Genomic DNA, 23,400 nt, shown 5'->3' with positions numbered 1-23,400 from the left:
ACTCTGTCATATTGGTATATGAACATTGTGTAGAGTTTATACCCATCGAATAGCTCGGTCTTATTGGTTAATGAACGTTATATAGGGTTTATTCACATCGAATAACTCTGTCTCATTGGTGTATGAACGTCATATAGGGTTTATACCCATCGAATAACTCTGTCTCATTGGTATTTGAACGTCATATAGGGTTTATACCCATCGAATAACTATGTCTCATCGGTGTATAAACAATGTTTAGGGTTTATACCCATCGAATAACTCTGTCTTATTGGTGTATAACCCTTATATAGGGTTTATACCCATCGAATAACTCTGTCTCATTGGTGTATGAACGTCATATAGGGTTTATACCCATCAAATAACTCTGTCTCATTGGTATATGAACGTCATATAAGGTTTATACCCATCGAATAACTCTGTTTCATCGGTGTATGAACATTGTTTAGGGTTTATACCAATCGAATAATAACTCTGTCTTATTGGTGTATGAACTTCATATAGGGTTTATACCCATCGAAAAACTTTGTCTCATTTATGCATGAACGATAAATATGGTTTATACCCATCGAATAACTCTGTCTTATTGTTGTTTGAACGTTATATAGGATTTATACCCATCGAATAACTCTGTCAAATTGGTGTATGAACATTGTTTAGGGTTTATACCCATCGAATAACTCTGTCTTATTGGTGTTTGAACGTTATATAGAATTTATACCCACCGAATAACTCTGTCTCATTGGTGTATGAACATTGTTTAGGGTTGAAACCCATCGAATAACTCTGTCTAATTGGTGTATGAACGTTATATAGGGTTTATACCCATCGAATAACTCTGTCTCATTGCTGTATGAACGTTATATAGGATTTATACCCAAGTGTTGTAAATGTGTGTATTGGTTATTTCCAAATAAAGAAATATTGTTATTATTGTATTAAGAGAGTTTATATGAGTTGTCAGAAGTTATTTCTAGTATTTCTAGTATATTGAATGAGTAATTAACGTACGTTTTACTTTATGGTATTAGATGTATCGATAACATCATATATGGCGCAAATTTGTCATGTATTATTTAGAACGTTACCGTTGGGTAAATATTGTAATCGTGAACCCAAAAGTGTTCATTTGTGAGCTCTCAACTGGAAGAAATAATATGTCTTGATTGTTTTAGTAACAAAAGTGTATTATTATAAGCATTTTGAGTCGAGGACTTGTATATTTTATGTCAGCGTTTGACGTTATGTTTTTTTTCTTGCTTAGAATATTTACTTCCGGGAATTTCAAATAAATACCAGTGCAACCGTCACGTTCGTCAGTCTTTGCTGTGTTTACATTTGTCTTGCAGCAAGGCTCAGCCCGGGGGTTCCTAGAGGTGAGAAGCAGCGCATTTAGCTGTGTGCCTCGCAGTTTATATAACAAGTAAGGGTCGTAGTTTAGAGGTAAGAAGCAGCGCAGATAGCTGTGTGCCTTGCATTTATTTGCGTTGTCATTGTAGAATTTATTAAGATAATCCCGTTTGGTCCGTACAAAAATACAAGAGAAAGAATGTTATTTTAGTAGCTCCGCCCCGTATGTAAATTATATAATTGTTGCTCGAATATTGTACATGTATGGAAATATATCGGCTGTTCTAGAAGTTTAATAAAAGTATCATTTTCTACTATTGATTATTTATTCACGCTACCAATGATGAGAGAGAACAGACAACAGATTTGACGGCCGTATTTATTTATCCCTTAGTTTAGTCACAAGTTTTGTGAGTTTATTCGTATTTGCTGGCTTTAAAACTATACAAAAACATAGCAAGAAGCAGAAATTACAACAATGGTGGCAGCGGTTTAGTTCTCACGTTTCAATAAATAAGGCACGTATATTTTTAGAAATACTAATGTGTTTGGAACACACTTAGTGACAAATAATGTGTATGGAGTGCACTTAGCTCTATACATTATACTGTAATAAATAGATTATATTGGAAAATACAGGAGTGCATTTAGCTTCTAAAAAATTTAAAATATTTATAAAAGGAGGTGCATTTAGCTTCCTAGAAAGAAAAAAAAAATTATAAAGGAGATGCATTTTAGCTTCCTAGGAAGAAAAAAAATATAAAGGAGGTGCATTTAGCTTCCTAGAAAGAAAAAAAAATTATAAAGGAGGTGCATTTAGCTTCCAAATAATTATTTATTAGAGAAATAGAGGTGTAGTTAGCTTCTATTGGCATATTATTGTTTGTTTTAAAAATGGATATTAGAAATAGAAAAATCCCAGCTCCAAATTTTGGAAGGGGGGAAAGTATAAAGAATATAATTAATAGCTCGGTCTTATTGGTGTTTGAAAGTTATGTAGGATTTATACCCATCGAGTAACTCTGTCTCATTGGTGTATGAACATTGTTGAAGGTTTATACCTATCGAATAACTCTGTCTTATTGGTGTTTGAACGTTATATAGGGTTTATTCCCATCGAATAACTCTGTCTCATTGGTGTATGAACGTCATATAGGGTTTATACCCATCGAATAACTATGTCTCATCGGTGTATAAACATTGTTTAGGGTTTATTCCCATCGAATAACTCCGTCTTATTGGTGTATGAACCTTATATAGGGTTTATTCCCATCGAATAACTCTGTCTCATTGGTGTATGAACGTCATATAGGGTTTATACCCATCGAATAGCTCTGTCTCATTGGTATGTGAACGTCATATAGGGTTTATACCCATCGAATAACTCTGTCTCATTGGTGTATAAACGATGTATAGGGTTTATACCTATCTAAAAACTTTGTCTTAATGGTGTATGAACGTCATATAGGGTTTATACCCATCAAATAACTCTGTCTCATTGGTGTATGAACGTCATATAAGGTTTATACCCATCGAATAACTCTGTTTCATCGGTGTATGAACATTGTATAGGGTTTATACCAATCGAATAATTACTCTGTCTTATTGGTGTATAAACTTCATATAGGGTTTATACCCATCGAAAAACTTTGTCTCATTTATGTATGAACGATAAATATGGTTTATACCCATCGAATAACTCTGTCTCATTGTTGTTTGAACGTTATATAGGATTTATACCCATCGAATAACTCTGTCTCATTGGTGTATGAACATTGTTTTGGGTTTATACCCATCGAATAACTCTGTCTAATTGGTGTATGAACGTTATATAGGGTTTTTACCCATCGAATAACTCTGTCTCATTGGTGTATGAACGTTATATAGGATTTATACCCATCGAATAACTCTGTCAAATTGGTGTATGAACATTGTTTAGGGTATATACCCATCGAATAACTCTGTCTTATTGGTGTTTGAACGCTATATAGAATTTATACCCATCGAATAACTCTGTCTCATTGGTGTATGAACATTGTTTAGGGTTTAAACCCATCGAATGACTCTGTCTAATTGATGTATGAACGTTATATTGGGTTTATACCCATCGAATAACTTTGTCTCATTGCTGTATGAACGTTATATTAGATTTATACCCAAGTGTTGTAAATGTGTGTATTGGTTATTTCCAAATAAAGAAATATTGTTATTATTGTATTAAGAGAGTTTATATGAGTTGTCAGAAGTTATTTCTAGTATTTCTAGTATATTGAATGAGTAATTAACGTACGTTTTACTTTATGGTATTAGATGTATCGATAACATCATATATGACGCAAATTTGTCATGTATTATTCAGAACGTTACCGTTGGGTAAATATTGTAATCGTGAACCCAAAAGTGTTCATTTGTGAGCTCTCAACTGGAAGAAATAATATGTCTTGATTGTTTTAGTAACAAAAGTGTATTATTATAAGCATTTTGAGTCGAGGACTTGTATATTTCATGTCAGCGTTTGACGTTATGTTTTTCTTCTTGCTTAGAATATTTACTTCCGGGAATTTCAAATAAATACCAGTGCAACCGTCACGTTCGTCAGTCTTTGCTGTGTTTACATTTGTCTTGCAGCAAGGCTCAGCCCGGGGGTTCCTAGAGGTGAGAAGCAGCGCATTTAGCTGTGTTCCTCGCAGTTTATATTACAAGTAAGGGTCGTAGTTTAGAGGTAAGAAGCAGCGCAGATAGCTGTATGCCTTGCATTTATTTACGTTGTCATTGTAGAATTTATTAAGATAATCCCGTTTGGTCCGTACAAAAATACAAGAGAAAGAATGTTATTTTAGTAGCTCCGCCCCGTATGTAAATTATATAATTGTTGCTCGAATATTGTACATGTATGGAAATATATCGGCTGTTCTAGAAGTTTCATAAAAGTATCATTTTCTACTATTGATTATTTATTCACGCTACCAATGATGAGAGAGAACAGACAACAGATTTGACGGCCGTATTTATTTATCCCTTAGTTTAGTCACAAGTTTTGTGAGTTTATTCGTATTTGCTGGCTTTAAAACTATACAAAAACATAGCAAGAAGCAGAAATTACAACAATGGCGGCAGCGGTTTAGTTCTCACGTTTCAATAAATAAGGCACGTATATTTTTAGAAATACTAATGTGTATGGAACACACTTAGTGACAAATATTGTGTATGGAGTGCACTTAGCTCTATACATTATACTGTAATAAATAGATTATATTGGAAAAAAACAGGAGTGCATTTAGCTTCTAAAAAATTTAAAATATTTATAAAAGGAGGTGCATTTAGCTTCCTAGAAAGAAAAAAAAATTATAAAGGAGGTGCATTTTAGCTTCCTAGCAAGAAAAAAAATATAAAGGAGGTGCATTTAGCTTCCTAGAAAGAAAAAAAAATTATAAAGGAGGTGCATTTAGCTTCCAAATAATTATTTATTAGAGAAATAGAGGTGTAGTTAGCTTCTATTGGCATATTATTGTTTGTTTTAAAAATGGATATTAGAAATAGAAAAATCCCAGCTCCAAATTTTGGAAGGGGGGAAAGTATGAAGAATATAATTATTTCACAGAGCGGAACTGTTGAGCCCTGTAATTTAATAGATTTGGGTATAGAAGATGATGTTAATTTATATACATCCAACCCCGCAGTAAGTCCTATAAACTCGCCTGTGCAGAATACTAGGACGATTGAGGAAAGTAAGACGAATTTGAATAATAAAGATATTATTGCGATTCTAATGGACATTCAGAGACAATTAAAAAATCAAAATGATAGTTTTTCTGAGCTGAGCACGCAAGTTAAGCTAAATCAGGAAAATATAGTTCAATTAGTAAGGGGTAACAGTGTGGCTGAAAATAAGGCCAATATGCATGACTTCAGTCAAAATAGCTGTTTAGACTTTAATAGGACATCCATTGAACAACATAACCAGGTATTAACAGCCCCTCAGCTAGCAGCTAAAACAAGTACTAATAACCCTTATACATCATGTCCAGTTAGCACAAATCCTATAAGAGTAAGTAGTCATGTTCAGCAACTGCAAAAGGAAGAACCAAAACCTAGAAGCCCATTCTTTAATGGTAAGGAAGATTTCAAGGCCTTCTGGACACAGTTTAGGCTATTGAGTAGTAGATTCAAATGGTCCAGCGACAGACAAGTGGAGGAGCTCATTTTAAATAGTCTTAGAGATGACGCCTTGGTATTCGTAAATGAGCTTCCTGCTTCCTTGCACAGAGACATACAACAAATACATGATGCCATGTCTCAGAGATTTGGGGATCACATTTTACCAGAGACGTATAGGACCAACTTGCAGTTTATTAAACAGAACCACAAAGAAAGCATACAAGAATATGCATCTCGTGTGAAGAGACTAGTAGGTAAGGCATACCCTGATGTAAATGACTTGAGTTTACTGGACCGTTTCAAAACAGAACACTTTATTAAGGGTCTGCCAGACCAGTCACTAGCTTATGAGGTCCTCATACAGAAGCCAGCAACATCGCATGATGCAATAAATATAGTCACATGGCACGAGTGTTGTCGAAAAAATGTAAATAAAAACTTTAATGTCAGACAAGTAATTAAATACCGATGCAAACTATATAGCACAAGAGAAAACAGAAGACTTCGAGGTATGTAGGACGGAGAATCCAACCCAATATGTCACTCATGCAGAATTTAAAATGGGCATAGATGATTTGAAAAAGGAGTTCAAAATGGATGTTGAAGACATAAAGCAGGATTTAAATGAGATAAAAGATCTGTTTAAAACTGAGAAGCAAGAAAGAGAAAATTTTGGTCCGTTAAATAGACATAATGTTAGGAAGAAAGACCAATTTAATGCCAACAACAGTAACAGAGTAAATACATGTTACTCATGCCACCAAGAGGGACATTACAGCAGATATATTGTCCTTTCTCAAGAGGAAAAAGAGGGAAACCAGAAAATATGAATACTTTCGAAGGGAACCAGCAGTTTGGATTTACAAGTCAGGATTATCAGAAATAGTTGGGCCTATATAGCAGATAAGCCTACTGGCCAAATATCAGAATATTTTTGTGTAGATTCGGATTTTTTATAATGTAGATATGAAACTTGTGTGATTTTTTTGTTATTGATAAAATGTAAAAAGTGATTTAATGGTTTATTGAGAAGACTTGTAATATTTGTTTATCCACTGAGTATACAGTACACTAAGCACAAATATGTATAGATTTTTGCACTTTAAGGAATATATAGTGGTATTGATATGTTTTTGAGATTTTCAGAAAACAGGTGATGTTTTTTTTTATTAGAAGCTGGAATTGGATGGTCCTATTGGCGTTGTTATCCTTATGCAGTAAAATTGTTTAATACTATTTTGGTGGGAAGCTGCTTTCGGTGGGTGTATATTGGCAGTTGGGATACTTATAAGGAGCCATTTTTGTTTTGGCGGAGATTAAGTTAAGGCTAATGATTAGTCTAGATTGCAATATACATTTTGGTTACACCATGGGTATGCTGAGCTATAGTCTACACCATTTTAGATATTTCTCGGGGAATACTGATGACTATTTTTTATTAGTTGTACTTTTGTACCTATTTTTATACTTATGTTTGTATGGTACATCAGTATCGAAGATTGTGTATAAATTTATACGCGGGGTACCCTTGTGGTATAGAACTTGATAGGACATTTGTTGGCTTATGGTTAGCCTGGTGTTTAGAAGAAGTTGAGCTTCATGATGTTTATAATTCCAGCGTCTGATAGAATGGAGAATCTTGGATTGAATTTTAAATGGAGTATACGGTATTAGTGCTGTAACTGGATGCAAAAATAGACTTTTATTTTATATTTTCGATAATGACACAATGAAGAAAAATGTATATTTTACCTTTTAAGTATTAACAGGCGCATTAGTTTGTTAACACAGACATTATTTTTATGACATAAACAGGCGCAGTAGTTTGTTGATGTATGGTTAAGTTTAAGTTTTAAAGATAGCTGTAATATTTGCTTGTTTTTGGCAAATTAGAGATTTTTTATTTGTATAATAGAGTATTACGTACATAGCAATATTGTGAAAAGAATTTTTGAAATGTATTGTCAGAATTGACAAGACCATATTTCGAGGAAGAAATGTATTCTGGGGAGGGGCAGTGTTGTAAATGTGTGTATTGGTTATTTCCAAGTAAAGAAATATTGTTATCATTGTATTTAGGGAGTTTATATGAGTTGTCAGAAGTTATTTCTAGTATTTCTAGTATATTGAATGGGTAATTAACGTACGTTTTACTTTATGGTATTAGATGTATCGATAACGTCATATATGGCGCAAATTTGTCATGTATTATTCAGAACATTACCGTTGGGTAAATATTGTAATCGTGAACCCAAAAGTGTTCCTTTGTGAGCTCTCAACTGGAAGAAATAATATGTCTTGATTGTTTTAGTAACAAAAGTGTATTATTATAAGCATTTGAGTCGAGGACTTGTATATTTCATGTCAGCGTTTGACGTTATGTTTTTCTTCTTGCTTAGAATATTTACTTCCGGGAATTTCAAATTAATACCAGTGCAACCGTCACGTTCGTCAGTCTTTGCTGTGTTTACATTTGGCTTGCAGCAAGGCTCAGCCCGGGGGTTCCTAGAGGTGAGAAGCAGCGCATTTAGCTGTATGCCTTGCATTTATTTACGTTGTCATTGTAGAATTTATTAAGATAATCCCGTTTGGTCCGTACAAAAATACAAGAGAAAGAATGTTATTTTAGTAGCTCCGCCCCGTATGTAAATTATATAATTGTTGCTCGAATATTGTACATGTATGGAAATATATCGGCTGTTCTAGAAGTTTCATAAAAGTATCATTTTCTACTATTGATTATTTATTCACGCTACCATTGATGAGAGAGAACAGACAACAGATTTGACGGCCGTATTTATTTATCCCTTAGTTTAGTCACAAGTTTTGTGAGTTTATTCGTATTTGCTGGCTTTAAAACTATACAAAAACATAGCAAGAAGCAGAAATTACAACAATGGCGGCAGCGGTTTAGTTCTCACGTTTCAATAAATAAGGCACGTATATTTTTAGAAATACTAATGTGTATGGAACACACTTAGTGACAAATATTGTGTATGGAGTGCACTTAGCTCTATACATTATACTGTAATAAATAGATTATATTGGAAAATACAGGAGTGCATTTAGCTTCTAAAAAATTTAAAATATTTATAAAAGGAGGTGCATTTAGCTTCCTAGAAAGAAAAAAAAATTATAAAGGAGGTGCATTTTAGCTTCCTAGCAAGAAAAAAAATATAAAGGAGGTGCATTTAGCTTCCTAGAAAGAAAAAAAATTATAAAGGAGGTGCATTTAGCTTCCAAATAATTATTTATTAGAGAAATAGAGGTGTAGTTAGCTTCTATTGGCATATTATTGTTTGTTTTAAAAATGGATATTAGAAATAGAAAAATCCCAGCTCCAAATTTTGGAAGGGGGGAAAGTATGAAGAATATAATTATTTCACAGAGCGGAACTGTTGAGCCCTGTAATTTAATAGATTTGGGTATAGAAGATGATGTTAATTTATCTACATCCAACCCCGCAGTAAGTCCTATAAACTCGCCTGTGCAGAATACTAGGACGATTGAGGAAAGTAAGACGAATTTGAATAATAAAGATATTATTGCGTTTCTAATGGACATTCAGAGACAATTAAAAAATCAAAATGATAGTTTTTCTGAGCTGAGCACGCAAGTTAAGCTAAATCAGGAAAATATAGTTCAATTAGTAAGGGGTAACAGTGTGGCTGAAAATAAGGCCAATATGCATGACTTCAGTCAAAATAGCTGTTTAGACTTTAATAGGACATCCATTGAACAACATAACCAGGTATTAACAGCCCCTCAGCTAGCAGCTAAAACAAGTACTAATAACCCTTATACATCATGTCCAGTTAGCACAAATCCTATAAGAGTAAGTAGTCATGTTCAGCAACTGCAAAAGGAAGAACCAAAACCTAGAAGCCCATTCTTTAATGGTAAGGAAGATTTCAAGGCCTTCTGGACACAGTTTAGGCTATTGAGTAGTAGATTCAAATGGTCCAGCGACAGACAAGTGGAGGAGCTCATTTTAAATAGTCTTAGAGATGACGCCTTGGTATTCGTAAATGAGCTTCCTGCTTCCTTGCACAGAGACATACAACAAATACATGATGCCATGTCTCAGAGATTTGGGGATCACATTTTACCAGAGACGTATAGGACCAACTTGCAGTTTATTAAACAGAACCACAAAGAAAGCATACAAGAATATGCATCTCGTGTGAAGAGACTAGTAGGTAAGGCATACCCTGATGTAAATGACTTGAGTTTACTGGACCGTTTCAAAACAGAACACTTTATTAAGGGTCTGCCAGACCAGTCACTAGCTTATGAGGTCCTCATACAGAAGCCAGCAACATCGAATGATGCAATAAATATAGTCACATGGCACGAGTGTTGTCGAAAAAATGTAAATAAAAACTTTAATGTCAGACAAGTAATTAAATACCGATGCAAACTATATAGCACAAGAGAAAACAGAAGACTTCGAGGTATGTAGGACGGAGAATCCAACCCAATATGTCACTCATGCAGAATTTAAAATGGGCATAGATGATTTGAAAAAGGAGTTCAAAATGAATGTTGAAGACATAAAGATTTAAATGAGATAAAAGATCTGTTTAAAACTGAGAAACAAGAAAGAGAAAATTTTGTCCGTTAAATAGACATAATGTTAGGAAGAAAGACCAATTTAATGCCAACAACAGTAACAGAGTAAATACATGTTACTCATGCCACCAAGAGGGACATTACAGCAGATATTGTCCTTTCTCAAGAGGAAAAAGAGGGAAACCAGAAAATATGAATACTTTCGAAGGGAACCAGCAGTTTGGATTTACAAGTCAGGATTATCAGAAATAGTTGGGCCTATATAGCAGATAAGCCTTCTGGCCAAATATCAGAATATTTTTGTGTAGATTCGGATTTTTTATAATGTAGATATGAAACTTGTGTGATTTTTTTGTTATTGATAAAATGTAAAAAGTGATTTAATGGTTTATTGAGAAGACTTGTAATATTTGTTTATCCACTGAGTATACAGTACACTAAGCACAAATATGTATAGATTTTTGCACTTTAAGGAATATATAGTGGTATTGATATGTTTTTGAGATTTTCAGAAAACAGGTGATGTTTTTTTTTATTAAAAGCTGGAATTGGATGGTCCTATTGGCGTTGTTATCCTTATGCAGTAAAATTGTTTAATACTATTTTGGTGGGAAGCTGCTTTCGGTGGGTGTATATTGGCAGTTGGGATACTTATAAGGAGCCATTTTTGTTTTGGCGGAGATTAAGTTAAGGCTAATGATTAGTCTAGATTGCAATATACATTTTGGTTACACCATGGGTATGCTGAGCTATAGTCTACACCATTTTAGATATTTCTCGGGGAATACTGATGACTATTTTTTATTAGTTGTACTTTTGTACCTATTTTTATACTTATGTTTGTATGGTACATCAGTATCGAAGATTGTGTATAAATTTATACGCGGGGTACCCTTGTGGTATAGAACTTGATAGGACATTTGTTGGCTTATGGTTAGCCTGGTGTTTAGAAGAAGTTGAGCTTCATGATGTTTATAATTCCAGCGTCTGATAGAATGGAGAATCTTGGATTGAATTTTAAATGGAGTATACGGTATTAGTGCTGTAACTGGATGCAAAAATAGACTTTTATTTTATATTTTCGATAATGACACAATGAAGAAAAATTTATATTTTACCTTTTAAGTATTAACAGGCGCATTAGTTTGTTAACACAGACATTATTTTTATGACATAAACAGGCGCAGTAGTTTGTTGATGTATGGTTAAGTTTAAGTTTTAAAGATAGCTGTAATATTTGCTTGTTTTTGGCAAATTAGAGATTTTTTATTTGTATAATAGAGTATTACGTACATAGCAATATTGTGAAAAGAATTTTTGAAATGTATTGTCAGAATTGACAAGACCATATTTCGAGGAAGAAATGTATTCTGGGGAGGGGCAGTGTTGTAAATGTGTGTATTGGTTATTTCCAAGTAAAGAAATATTGTTATCATTGTATTAAGAGAGTTTATATGAGTTGTCAGAAGTTATTTCTAGTATTTCTAGTATATTGAATGAGTAATTAACGTACGTTTTACTTTATGGTATTAGATGTATCGATAACGTCATATATGGCGCAAATTTGTCATGTATTATTCAGAACATTACCGTTGGGTAAATATTGTAATCGTGAACCCAAAAGTGTTCCTTTGTGAGCTCTCAACTGGAAGAAATAATATGTCTTGATTGTTTTAGTAACAAAAGTGTATTATTATAAGCATTTGAGTCGAGGACTTGTATATTTTATGTCAGCGTTTGACGTTATGTTTTTCTTCTTGCTTAGAATATTTACTTCCGGGAATTTCAAATAAATACCAGTGCAACCGTCACGTTCGTCAGTCTTTGCTGTGTTTACATTTGGCTTGCAGCAAGGCTCAGCCCGGGGGTTCCTAGAGATGAGAAGCAGCGCATTTAGCTGTTTGCCTTGCATTTATTTACGTTGTCATTGTAGAATTTATTAAGATAATCCCGTTTGGTCCGTACAAAAATACAAGAGAAAGAATGTTATTTTAGTAGCTCCGCCCCGTATGTAAATTATATAATTGTTGCTCGAATATTGTACATGTATGGAAATATATCGGCTGTTCTAGAAGTTTCATAAAAGTATCATTTTCTACTATTGATTATTTATTCACGCTACCAATGATGAGAGAGAACAGACAACAGATTTGACGGCCGTATTTATTTATCCCTTAGTTTAGTCACAAGTTTTGTGAGTTTATTCGTATTTGCTGGCTTTAAAACTATACAAAAACATAGCAAGAAGCAGAAATTACAACAATGGCGGCAGCGGTTTAGTTCTCACGTTTCAATAAATAAGGCACGTATATTTTTAGAAATACTAATGTGTATGGAACACACTTAGTGACAAATATTGTGTATGGAGTGCACTTAGCTCTATACATTATACTGTAATAAATAGATTATATTGGAAAATACAGGAGTGCAGTTAACTTCTAAAAAATTTAAAATATTTATAAAAGGAGGTGCATTTAGCTTCCTAGAAAGAAAAAAAAATTATAAAGGAGGTGCATTTTAGCTTCCTAGCAAGAAAAAAAATATAAAGGAGGTGCATTTAGCTTCCTAGAAAGAAAAAAAATTATAAAGGAGGTGCATTTAGCTTCCAAATAATTATTTATTAGAGAAATAGAGGTGTAGTTAGCTTCTATTGGCATATTATTGTTTGTTTTAAAAATGGATATTAGAAATAGAAAAATCCCAGCTCCAAATTTTGGAAGGGGGGAAAGTATGAAGAATATAATTATTTCACAGAGCGGAACTGTTGAGCCCTGTAATTTAATAGATTTGGGTATAGAAGATGATGTTAATTTATCTACATCCAACCCCGCAGTAAGTCCTATAAACTCGCCTGTGCAGAATACTAGGACGATTGAGGAAAGTAAGACGAATTTGAATAATAAAGATATTATTGCGATTCTAATGGACATTCAGAGACAATTAAAAAATCAAAATGATAGTTTTTCTGAGCTGAGCACGCAAGTTAAGCTAAATCAGGAAAATATAGTTCAATTAGTAAGGGGTAACAGTGTGGCTGAAAATAAGGCCAATATGCATGACTTCAGTCAAAATAGCTGTTTAGACTTTAATAGGACATCCATTGAACGACATAACCAGGTATTAACAGCCCCTCAGCTAGCAGCTAAAACAAGTACTAATAACCCTTATACATCATGTCCAGTTAGCACAAATCCTATAAGAGTAAGTAGTCATGTTCAGCAACTGCAAAAGGAAGAACCAAAACCTAGAAGCCCATTCTTTAATGGTAAGGAAGATTTCAAGGCCTTCTGGACACAGTTTAGGCTATTGAGTAGTAGATTCAAATGGTCCAGCGACAGACAAGTGGAGGAGCTCATTTTAAATAGTCTTAGAGATGACGCCTTGGTATTCGTAAATGAGCTTCCTGCTTCCTTGCACAGAGACATACAACAAATACATGATGCCATGTCTCAGAGATTTGGGGATCACATTTTACCAGAGACGTATAGGACCAACTTGCAGTTTATTAAACAGAACCACAAAGAAAGCATACAAGAATATGCATCTCGTGTGAAGAGACTAGTAGGTAAGGCATACCCTGATGTAAATGACTTGAGTTTACTGGACCGTTTCAAAACAGAACACTTTATTAAGGGTCTGCCAGACCAGTCACTAGCTTATGAGGTCCTCATACAGAAGCCAGCAACATCGCATGATGCAATAAATATAGTCACATGGCACGAGTGTTGTCGAAAAAATGTAAATAAAAACTTTAATGTCAGACAAGTAATTAAATACCGATGCAAACTATATAGCACAAGAGAAAACAGAAGACTTCGAGGTATGTAGGACGGAGAATCCAACCCAATATGTCACTCATGCAGAATTTAAAATGGGCATAGATGATTTGAAAAAGGAGTTCAAAATGGATGTTGAAGACATAAAGCAGGATTTAAATGAGATAAAAGATCTGTTTAAAACTGAGAAGCAAGAAAGAGAAAATTTTGGTCCGTTAAATAGACATAATGTTAGGAAGAAAGACCAATTTAATGCCAACAACAGTAACAGAGTAAATACATGTTACTCATGCCACCAAGAGGGACATTACAGCAGATATATTGTCCTTTCTCAAGAGGAAAAAGAGGGAAACCAGAAAATATGAATACTTTCGAAGGGAACCAGCAGTTTGGATTTACAAGTCAGGATTATCAGAAATAGTTGGGCCTATATAGCAGATAAGCCTACTGGCCAAATATCAGAATATTTTTGTGTAGATTCGGATTTTTTATAATGTAGATATGAAACTTGTGTGATTTTTTTGTTATTGATAAAATGTAAAAAGTGATTTAATGGTTTATTGAGAAGACTTGTAATATTTGTTTATCCACTGAGTATACAGTACACTAAGCACAAATATGTATAGATTTTTGCACTTTAAGGAATATATAGTGGTATTGATATGTTTTTGAGATTTTCAGAAAACAGGTGATGTTTTTTTTTATTAGAAGCTGGAATTGGATGGTCCTATTGGCGTTGTTATCCTTATGCAGTAAAATTGTTTAATACTATTTTGGTGGGAAGCTGCTTTCGGTGGGTGTATATTGGCAGTTGGGATACTTATAAGGAGCCATTTTTGTTTTGGCGGAGATTAAGTTAAGGCTAATGATTAGTCTAGATTGCAATATACATTTTGGTTACACCATGGGTATGCTGAGCTATAGTCTACACCATTTTAGATATTTCTCGGGGAATACTGATGACTATTTTTTATTAGTTGTACTTTTGTACCTATTTTTATACTTATGTTTGTATGGTACATCAGTATCGAAGATTGTGTATACATTTATACGCGGGGTACCCTTGTGGTATAGAACTTGATAGGACATTTGTTGGCTTATGGTTAGCCTGGTGTTTAGAAGAAGTTGAGCTTCATGATGTTTATAATTCCAGCGTCTGATAGAATGGAGAATCTTGGATTGAATTTTAAATAGAGTATACGGTATTAGTGCTGTAACTGGATGCAAAAATAGACTTTTATTTTATATTTTCGATAATGACACAATGAAGAAAAATGTATATTTTACCTTTTAAGTATTAACAGGCGCATTAGTTTGTTAACACAGACATTATTTTTATGACATAAACAGGCGCAGTAGTTTGTTGATGTATGGTTAAGTTTAAGTTTTAAAGATAGCTGTAATATTTGCTTGTTTTTGGCAAATTAGAGATTTTTTATTTGTATAATAGAGTATTACGTACATAGCAATATTGTGAAAAGAATTTTTGAAATGTATTGTCAGAATTGACAAGACCATATTTCGAGGAAGAAATGTATTCTGGGGAGGGGCAGTGTTGTAAATGTGTGTATTGGTTATTTCCAAGTAAAGAAATATTGTTATCATTGTATTAAGAGAGTTTATATGAGTTGTCAGAAGTTATTTCTAGTATTTCTAGTATATTGAATGAGTAATTAACGTACGTTTTACTTTATGGTATTAGATGTATCGATAACGTCATATATGGCGCAAATTTGTCATGTATTATTCAGAACATTACCGTTGGGTAAATATTGTAATCGTGAACCCAAAAGTGTTCCTTTGTGAGCTCTCAACTGGAAGAAATAATATGTCTTGATTGTTTTAGTAACAAAAGTGTATTATTATTAGCATTTGAGTCGAGGACTTGTATATTTTATGTCAGCGTTTGACGTTATGTTTTTCTTCTTGCTTAGAATATTTACTTCCGGGAATTTCAAATAAATACCAGTGCAACCGTCACGTTCGTCAGTCTTTGCTGTGTTTACATTTGGCTTGCAGCAAGGCTCAGCCCGGGGGTTCCTAGAGGTGAGAAGCAGCGCATTTAGCTGTATGCCTTGCATTTATTTACGTTGTCATTGTAGAATTTATTAAGATAATCCCGTTTGGTCCGTACAAAAATACAAGAGAAAGAATGTTATTTTAGTAGCTCCGCCCCGTATGTAAATTATATAATTGTTGCTCGAATATTGTACATGTATGGAAATATATCAGCTGTTCTAGAAGTTTAATAAAAGTATCATTTTCTACTATTGATTATTTATTCACGCTACCAATGATGAGAGAGAAAAGACAACAGATTTGACGGCCGTATTTATTTATCCCTTAGTTTAGTCACAAGTTTTGTGAGTTTATTCGTATTTGCTGGCTTTAAAACTATACAAAAACATAGCAAGAAGCAGAAATTACAACACCATCGAATAACTCTATCTCATCGGAGTATAAACTTCATATAGGGTTTATACCCATCAATAAACTTTGTCTTATTTATGTATGAACGATAAATATGGTTTATACCCATGGAATAACTCTGTTTCATTGGTATATAAACGATGTATAGGGTTTATACCTATCTAAAAACTTTGTCTCATTTATGTATGAACGATAAATATGGTTTATACCCATCGAATAACGCTGTCTCATTGGTATATAAACGATGTATAGGGTTTATACCTATCTAAAAACTTTGTCTCATTGGTGTATGAACGTCATATACGGTGTATACCCTTCGAATAACTCTGTCTCATTGGTGTATGAACGTCATATAGGGTTTATACCCATCGAATAACTCTGTCTCATTGTTGTTTGAACGTTATATAGGGTTTATACTCATCGAATAACTCTGTCTCATTGGTGTATAAACATTGTTTAGGGTTTCTTCCAATCGAATTACTGTGTCTTATTGGTGTATGAACGTTATATAGAGTTTATACCCATCGAATAACTCTGTCTCATTGGTGTATAAACTTCATATAGGGTTTATAGATATAAGAAGATGTGGTATGAGTGCCAATGAGACAACTCTCCATCCAAATCAAAATTTATAAAAGTAAACCATTATTTATACCCATCGAAAAACTTTGTCTCATTTATGTTTGAACGATAAATATGGTTTATACTAATCGAATACTGGTAACTCTGTCTCATTGTTGTTTGAACGTTATAAAGGGTTTATACCCATCGAATAACTCTGTCTCATTGGTGTATAAACTTCATATAGGGTTTATACCCATCGAAAAACTTTTTCTCATTTATGAATGAACTATAAATATGGTTTATACCCATCGAATAACTCTGTCTCATTGTTGTTTGAACGTTATATAGGGTTTATACCCATTAAATAACTCTGTTTCATTGTTGTTTGAACGTTATATTGGGTTTATACCCATCAAATAACTCTGTCTCATTTATGTATGAACGATGAAAATGGTTTATACCCATCGAATAACGCTGTCTCATTGGTATATAAACGATGTATAGGGTTTATACCTAAATAAAAACTTTGTCTCATTGGTGTATGAACGTCATATAGGGTTTATACCCATCGAATAACTCTGTCTCATTGTTGTTTGAACGTTATATAGGGTTTATACCCATCGAATAACTCTGTCTCATTGTTGTTTGAACGTTATATAGGGTTTATACTCATCGAATAACTTTGTCTCATTTATGTATGAACGATAAATATGGTTTATACCCATCGAATAACGCTGTCTCATTGGTATATAAACGATGTATAGGGTTTATACCCATCGAAAAACTTTGTCTCATTTATGTATGAACGATAAATATGGTTTATACCCATCGAATAACGCTGTCTCATTGGTATATAAACGATGTATAGGGTTTATACCTATCTAAAAACTTTGTCTCATTGGTGTATGAACGTCATATACGGTGTATACCCTTCGAATAACTCTGTCTCATTGGTGTATGAACGTCATATAGGGTTTATACCCATCGAATAACTCTGTCTCATTGTTGTTTGAACGTTATATAGGGTTTATACTCATCGAATAACTCTGTCTCATTGGTGTATAAACATTGTTTAGGGTTTCTTCCAATCGAATTACTGTGTCTTATTGGTGTATGAACGTTATAAAGGGGTTATACCCATCGAATAACTCTGTCTCATTGGTGTATGAACGATGTATAGGGTTTATACCTATCTAAAAACTTTGTCTCATTGGTGTATGAACGTCATATAGGGTTTATACCCATTGAATAACTCTGTCTCTTTGATTTATGATCGTCATATAGGGTTTATACCCATCGAATAACTCTGTCTCATTGGTTTATGAACGTCATATAGGGTTTATACCCATCGAATAACTCTGTCTCATTGGTGTATAAACTTCATATAGGGTTTATACCCATCGAAAAACTTTGTCTCATTTATGTTTGAACGATAAATATGGTTTATACTAATCGAATATCTCTGTCTCATTGTTGATTGAACGTTATATAAGGTTTATACCCATCGCATTACTCTGTCTCATTGGTGTATGAACATTGTTTAGGGTTTATACCCATCGAAAAACTTTGTCTCATTTATGTTTGAACGATAAATTCGGTTTATACTAATAGAATAACTCTGTCTCATTGTTGTTTGAACGTTATATAGGGTTTATACCCATCGAATAACTCTGTCTCATTGGTGTATGAACATTGTTTTTTGGTTGATACCCATCGAATAACTCTGTCTTATTGGTGTATGAACGTTATATAGGGTTTATACCCATCGAATAACTCTGTCTCATTGGAGTATAAACTTCATATAGGGTTTATACCCATCGAAAGACTTTGTCTCATTTATTTATGAACGATAAATATGCTTTTTACCCATCGAATAACACTGTCTCATTGGTGTATAAACTTCATATAGGGTTAATACCCATCGAAAAACTTTGACTCATTTATGTTTGAACGATAAATATGGTTTATACCCATCGAATAACTCTGACTCATTGTTGTTTGAACGTTACACAGGGTTTATACCCATCGAATAACTCTGTCTCATTCGTGTACAAACGATGTATAGGGTTTATACCTATCTAAAAACTTTGACTCATTGGTGTATGAACGTCATATACGGTTTATACCCTTCGAATAACTCTGTCTCATTGGTGTATGAACGTCATATAGGGTTTATACCCATCGAATAACTCTGTCTCATTGTTGTTTGAACGTTATATAGGGTTTATACCCATCGAATAACTCTGTCTCGTTGGTGTATAAACGATGTATAGGGTTTATACCTATCTAAAAACTTTGTCTCATAGGTGTATGAACGTCATATACGGTTTATACCCTTCGAATAACTCTGTCTCATTGGTGTATGAACGTCATATAGGGTTTATACCCATCGAATAACTCTGTCTCATTGTTGTTTGAACGTTATATAGGGTTTATACCCATCGAATAACTCTGTCTCATTGGTGTATAAACTTCATATAGGGTTTATACCCATCGAAAAACTTTGTCTCATTTATTTTTGAACGATAAATATGGTTTTTACCCATCGAATAACACTGTCTCATTGGTTTATAAACTTCATATAGGGTTTATATCCATCGAAAAACTTTGTCTCATTTATGTATGAACGATAAATATGGTTTATACCCATCGAATAACTCTGTCTCATTGTTGTTTGAACGTCATATACGGTTTATATCCTTCGAATAACTCTGTCTCATTGGTGTATGAACGTCATATAGGGTTTATACCCATCGAATAACTCTGTCTCATTGGTGTATAAACTTCATATAGGGTTTATACCAATCGAAAAACTTTGTCTCATTTATGTATGAACGATAAATATGGTTTATACCCATCGAATAACTCTGTCTCATTGTTGTTTGAACGTTATATAGGGTTTATACCCATCGAAAAACTTTGTCTCTTTTATGTATGAACGATAAATAAGGTTTATACCCATCGAATAACTCTGTCTTTTTGGTGTATGGACGTTATATAGGTTTTCTACCCCTCGAATACCTCTTTCTAATTAGTGTATAAACTTCATATAGGGTTTATACTCATCGATAAACTTTGTCTCATTTATGTATGAACGAAATATAGGGTTTATACCCATTATATAACTGTGTCTCATCATTATATGAACGTTGTATTGGGTTTATACCAACTGAATAACTGTATCATTGTTGTATGAACGTTATACAGGGTATATGTCCATCGAATAACTCTGTCTAGTTGATGTATGAACTTCATATAGGGTTTATACCTATCGAATAACTCTGTCTCATTGGTGTATGAACATTGTTTAGGGTTTTTACCCATCGAATAACTCTGTTTCATTAGTGTATGAACGTCATATAGGTTTTATACCCATCGAATAACTCTGTCTCATTGGTGTATGAACATTATATAGGATTTATACCCATCGAATAAATCTGTCTCATTGAGATATGAACATTGTTTAGGGTTTATACCCATCGAATAACTCTGTCTCATTGGTGTATGAACGTCATATAGGGTTTATACCCATCGAATAACTCTGTCTCATTGGTGTATAAACTACATAGAGGGTTTATATCCATCGAAAAACTTTGTCTCAATTATGTATGAACGATAAATATGGTTTATACCCATCGAATAACTCTGTATCATTGTTGTTTGAACATTATATAGGGTTTATACCCATCGAATAACTCTGTGTCATTGTTGTTTGAACGTCATATAGGGTTTATACCCATCGAATAACTCTGTCTCATTGGTGTATGAACGTCATATAGGGTTTATACCCATCGAAAAACTTTGCCTCATTTATGTATGAACGATATATAGGATTTATACCCATCGAATAACTCTGTCTCATTGGTGTATGAACGTCATATATTGTAGCGTTTATACCCATCGAACAACTCTGTCTTATAGGTGTATGAACATTGTTTAGGGTTTATACCCATCGAATAAATCTGTCTCATTGTTGTTTGAACGTTATATAGGGTTTATACCCATCGAATAACTCTGTCTCAGTGGTGTATGGACGATGTATAGGGTTTGTACCTATCTAAAAACTTTGTCTCATTTATATATGAACGATAAATATGGTTTATACCCATCGAATAACTCTGTCTCATTGGTGTATAAACTTCATATAGGGTTTATACCCATCGAAAAACGTTGTCTCATTTATGTATGAACGATAAATATGGTTAATACCCATCGAATAATTCTGTCTCATTCTTGTTTGAACGTTATATAGGGTTAATACCCATCGAATAACTCTGTCTCATTGGTGTATAAACGATGTATAGGGTTTATACCTATCTAAAAACTTTGTCTCATTGGTGTATGAACGTCATATAGGGTTTATACCCATCGAATAACTCTGTCTCATTGGTTTATGAACGTCATATAGGGTTTATACCCAACGAATAACTCTGTCACATTGGTTTATGAACGTCATATAGGCTTTATACCCATCGAATAACTCTGTCTCATTGGTTTATGAACGTCATATAGGGTTTATACCTATCGAATAACTCTGTTTCATTGGTGTATGAACATTATATAGGATGTATACCCATCGAATAACCCTGTCTCATTGGTGGATGAACATTGTTTAGGGTTTATATCCATCGAAAAACTTTGTCTCATTTATGTATGAACGATAAATATGGTTTATACCCATCGAATAACTCTGTCTTATTGGTGTATGGACGTTATATAGGTTTTCTACCCATCGAATACCTCTGTCTCATTGGTGTATAAACTTCATATAGGGTTTATACCCATCGATAAACTTTGTCTCATTTATGTATGAACGATATATAGGGTTTATACCCATTATATAACTGTGTCTCATCATTATATGAACGTTGTATTGGGTTTATACCAACTGAATAGCTGTATCATTGTTGTATGAACGTTATATAGAGTATATGCCAATCGAATAACTCTGTCTCGTTGGTGTATAAACGATGTATAGGGTTTATACCTATCTAAAAACTCTGTTTTATTGGTGTATGAACGTCATATAGGGTTTATACCTATCAAATAACTCTGTCTCATCGGTGTATGAACATTGTTAAGGGTTTATACCCATCGAATAACTCTGTCTTATTGGTGTATGAACGTTATATATGGTTTATACTTATCGAATAACTCTGTCTCATTTATGTATGAACGATAAATATGATTTATACCCATCGAATAGCTCTGTCTCATTGGTGTATAAACTTCATTTAGGGTTTACACCCATCGAAAAACTTTGTCTCATTTATGTATGAACGATAAATATGGTTAATACCCTTCGAATAACTCTGTCTCATTGTTGTTTGAACGTTATATAGGGTTTATACCCATCGAATAACTCTGTCTCATTGGTGTATGAACGTCATATATTGTAGCATTTATACCCATTGAACAACTCTGTCTTATCGGTGTAAGAACATTGTTTATGGTTTATACCCATCGAATAACTCTGTCTCATTGGTGTATGAACGTTATATAGGGTTTATATCCATCGAATAACTCTGTCTCATTGGTGTATAAACTTCATATAGGGTTTATACCCATCGAAAAACTTTGTCTCATTTATGTATGAACGATAAATATGGTTTATACCCATCGAATAAATCTGTCTCATTGTTGTTTGAACGTTATATAGGGTTGATACCCATCGAATAACTCTGTCTCATTGGTGTATAAACGATGTATAGGGTTTATACCTATCTAAAAACTTTGTCTCATTGGTGTATGAACGTCATATAGGGTTTATACCCATCGAATAACTGTTTCTCATTGGTGTATGAACGTCATATACGGTTTATACCGTTCGAATAACTCTGTCTCATTGGTGTATGAACGTCATATAGGGTTTATACCCATCGAATTAACTCTGTTTCATTGGTGTATGAACGTTATATAGGATTTATACCCAACGAATAACTCTGTCTCATTGGTGTATGAACATTGTTTAGGGTTTATACCCATCGAATAACTCTGTCTTATTGGTGTATGAACGTTATATAGAGTTTATACAAATCGAGTAACTCTGTCACATTGGTGTATAAACTTCATATAGGGTTTATAGATATAAGAAGATGTGGTATGAGTGCCAATGAATCAACTCTCCATCCAAATCAAAATTTATAAAAGTAAACCATTATTTATACCCATCGAAAAACTTATTGTTGTTTGAACGTTATATAGGGTTTATACCCATCGAATAACTCTGTCTCATTGGTGTATAAACTTCATATAGGGTTTATACCCATCGAAAAACTTTGTCTCATTTAATTATGAACGATAAATATGGTTTATACCCATCGAATTACATTGTCTCATTGGTGTATAAACTTCATATAAGGTTTATACCCATCGAATAACTCTGTCTCATTGGTGTATGAACGTCATATAGGGTTTATACCTATCGAATAACTCTGTCTCATTGGTGTATGAACTTCATATAGAGTTTATACCCATCGAAAAACTTTGTCTCATTTATGTATGAACGATAAATATGGTTTATACCCATCGAATAACTCTGTCTCATTGT

At 33.6% G+C, this 23,400-nt stretch overlaps 1 protein-coding gene and 1 long non-coding RNA gene across 4 annotated transcripts; both read left to right on the top strand.

The window, feature by feature from the left end:
* Window positions 1-2,098: 2,098 nt before the first annotated feature.
* Window positions 2,099-6,242, top strand: LOC127733252 (uncharacterized). Of its 3 annotated transcripts, none has more exons than XR_007996938.1 (2): window positions 2,099-2,118; window positions 2,161-2,325. XR_007996938.1 is itself a non-coding variant. In XM_052242586.1 (2 exons), exon 2 carries the CDS (start codon window positions 4,874-4,876, stop codon window positions 6,023-6,025), a length of 1,152 nt encoding a protein of 383 aa, XP_052098546.1. In that variant the 5' UTR covers window positions 2,099-2,118; window positions 4,790-4,873; the 3' UTR covers window positions 6,026-6,242. The 3 variants fall into 3 exon arrangements, 2 of the variants coding, with proteins under 2 accessions (XP_052098546.1, XP_052098545.1); XM_052242586.1 differs by lacking the exon at window positions 2,161-2,325 and adding an exon at window positions 4,790-6,242; XM_052242585.1 differs by lacking the exons at window positions 2,099-2,118; window positions 2,161-2,325 and adding exons at window positions 4,623-4,747; window positions 4,790-6,242.
* A 1,712-nt stretch (window positions 6,243-7,954) lies between these two features.
* LOC127733276 (uncharacterized) lies at window positions 7,955-13,164 on the top strand. The gene is made up of 3 exons (XR_007997059.1): window positions 7,955-8,693; window positions 12,549-12,631; window positions 12,673-13,164. It is a non-coding gene; the product is annotated as an uncharacterized LOC127733276 (long non-coding RNA).
* Window positions 13,165-23,400: the final 10,236 nt, after the last annotated feature.

This window comes from Mytilus californianus, unplaced genomic scaffold (genome assembly GCF_021869535.1).
Source record: "Mytilus californianus isolate M0D057914Y unplaced genomic scaffold, xbMytCali1.0.p SCAF_3, whole genome shotgun sequence".
Taxonomy (NCBI): Eukaryota; Metazoa; Mollusca; class Bivalvia; order Mytilida; family Mytilidae; genus Mytilus; species Mytilus californianus.
This window is presented reverse-complemented; position numbering and strand designations above follow the sequence as displayed.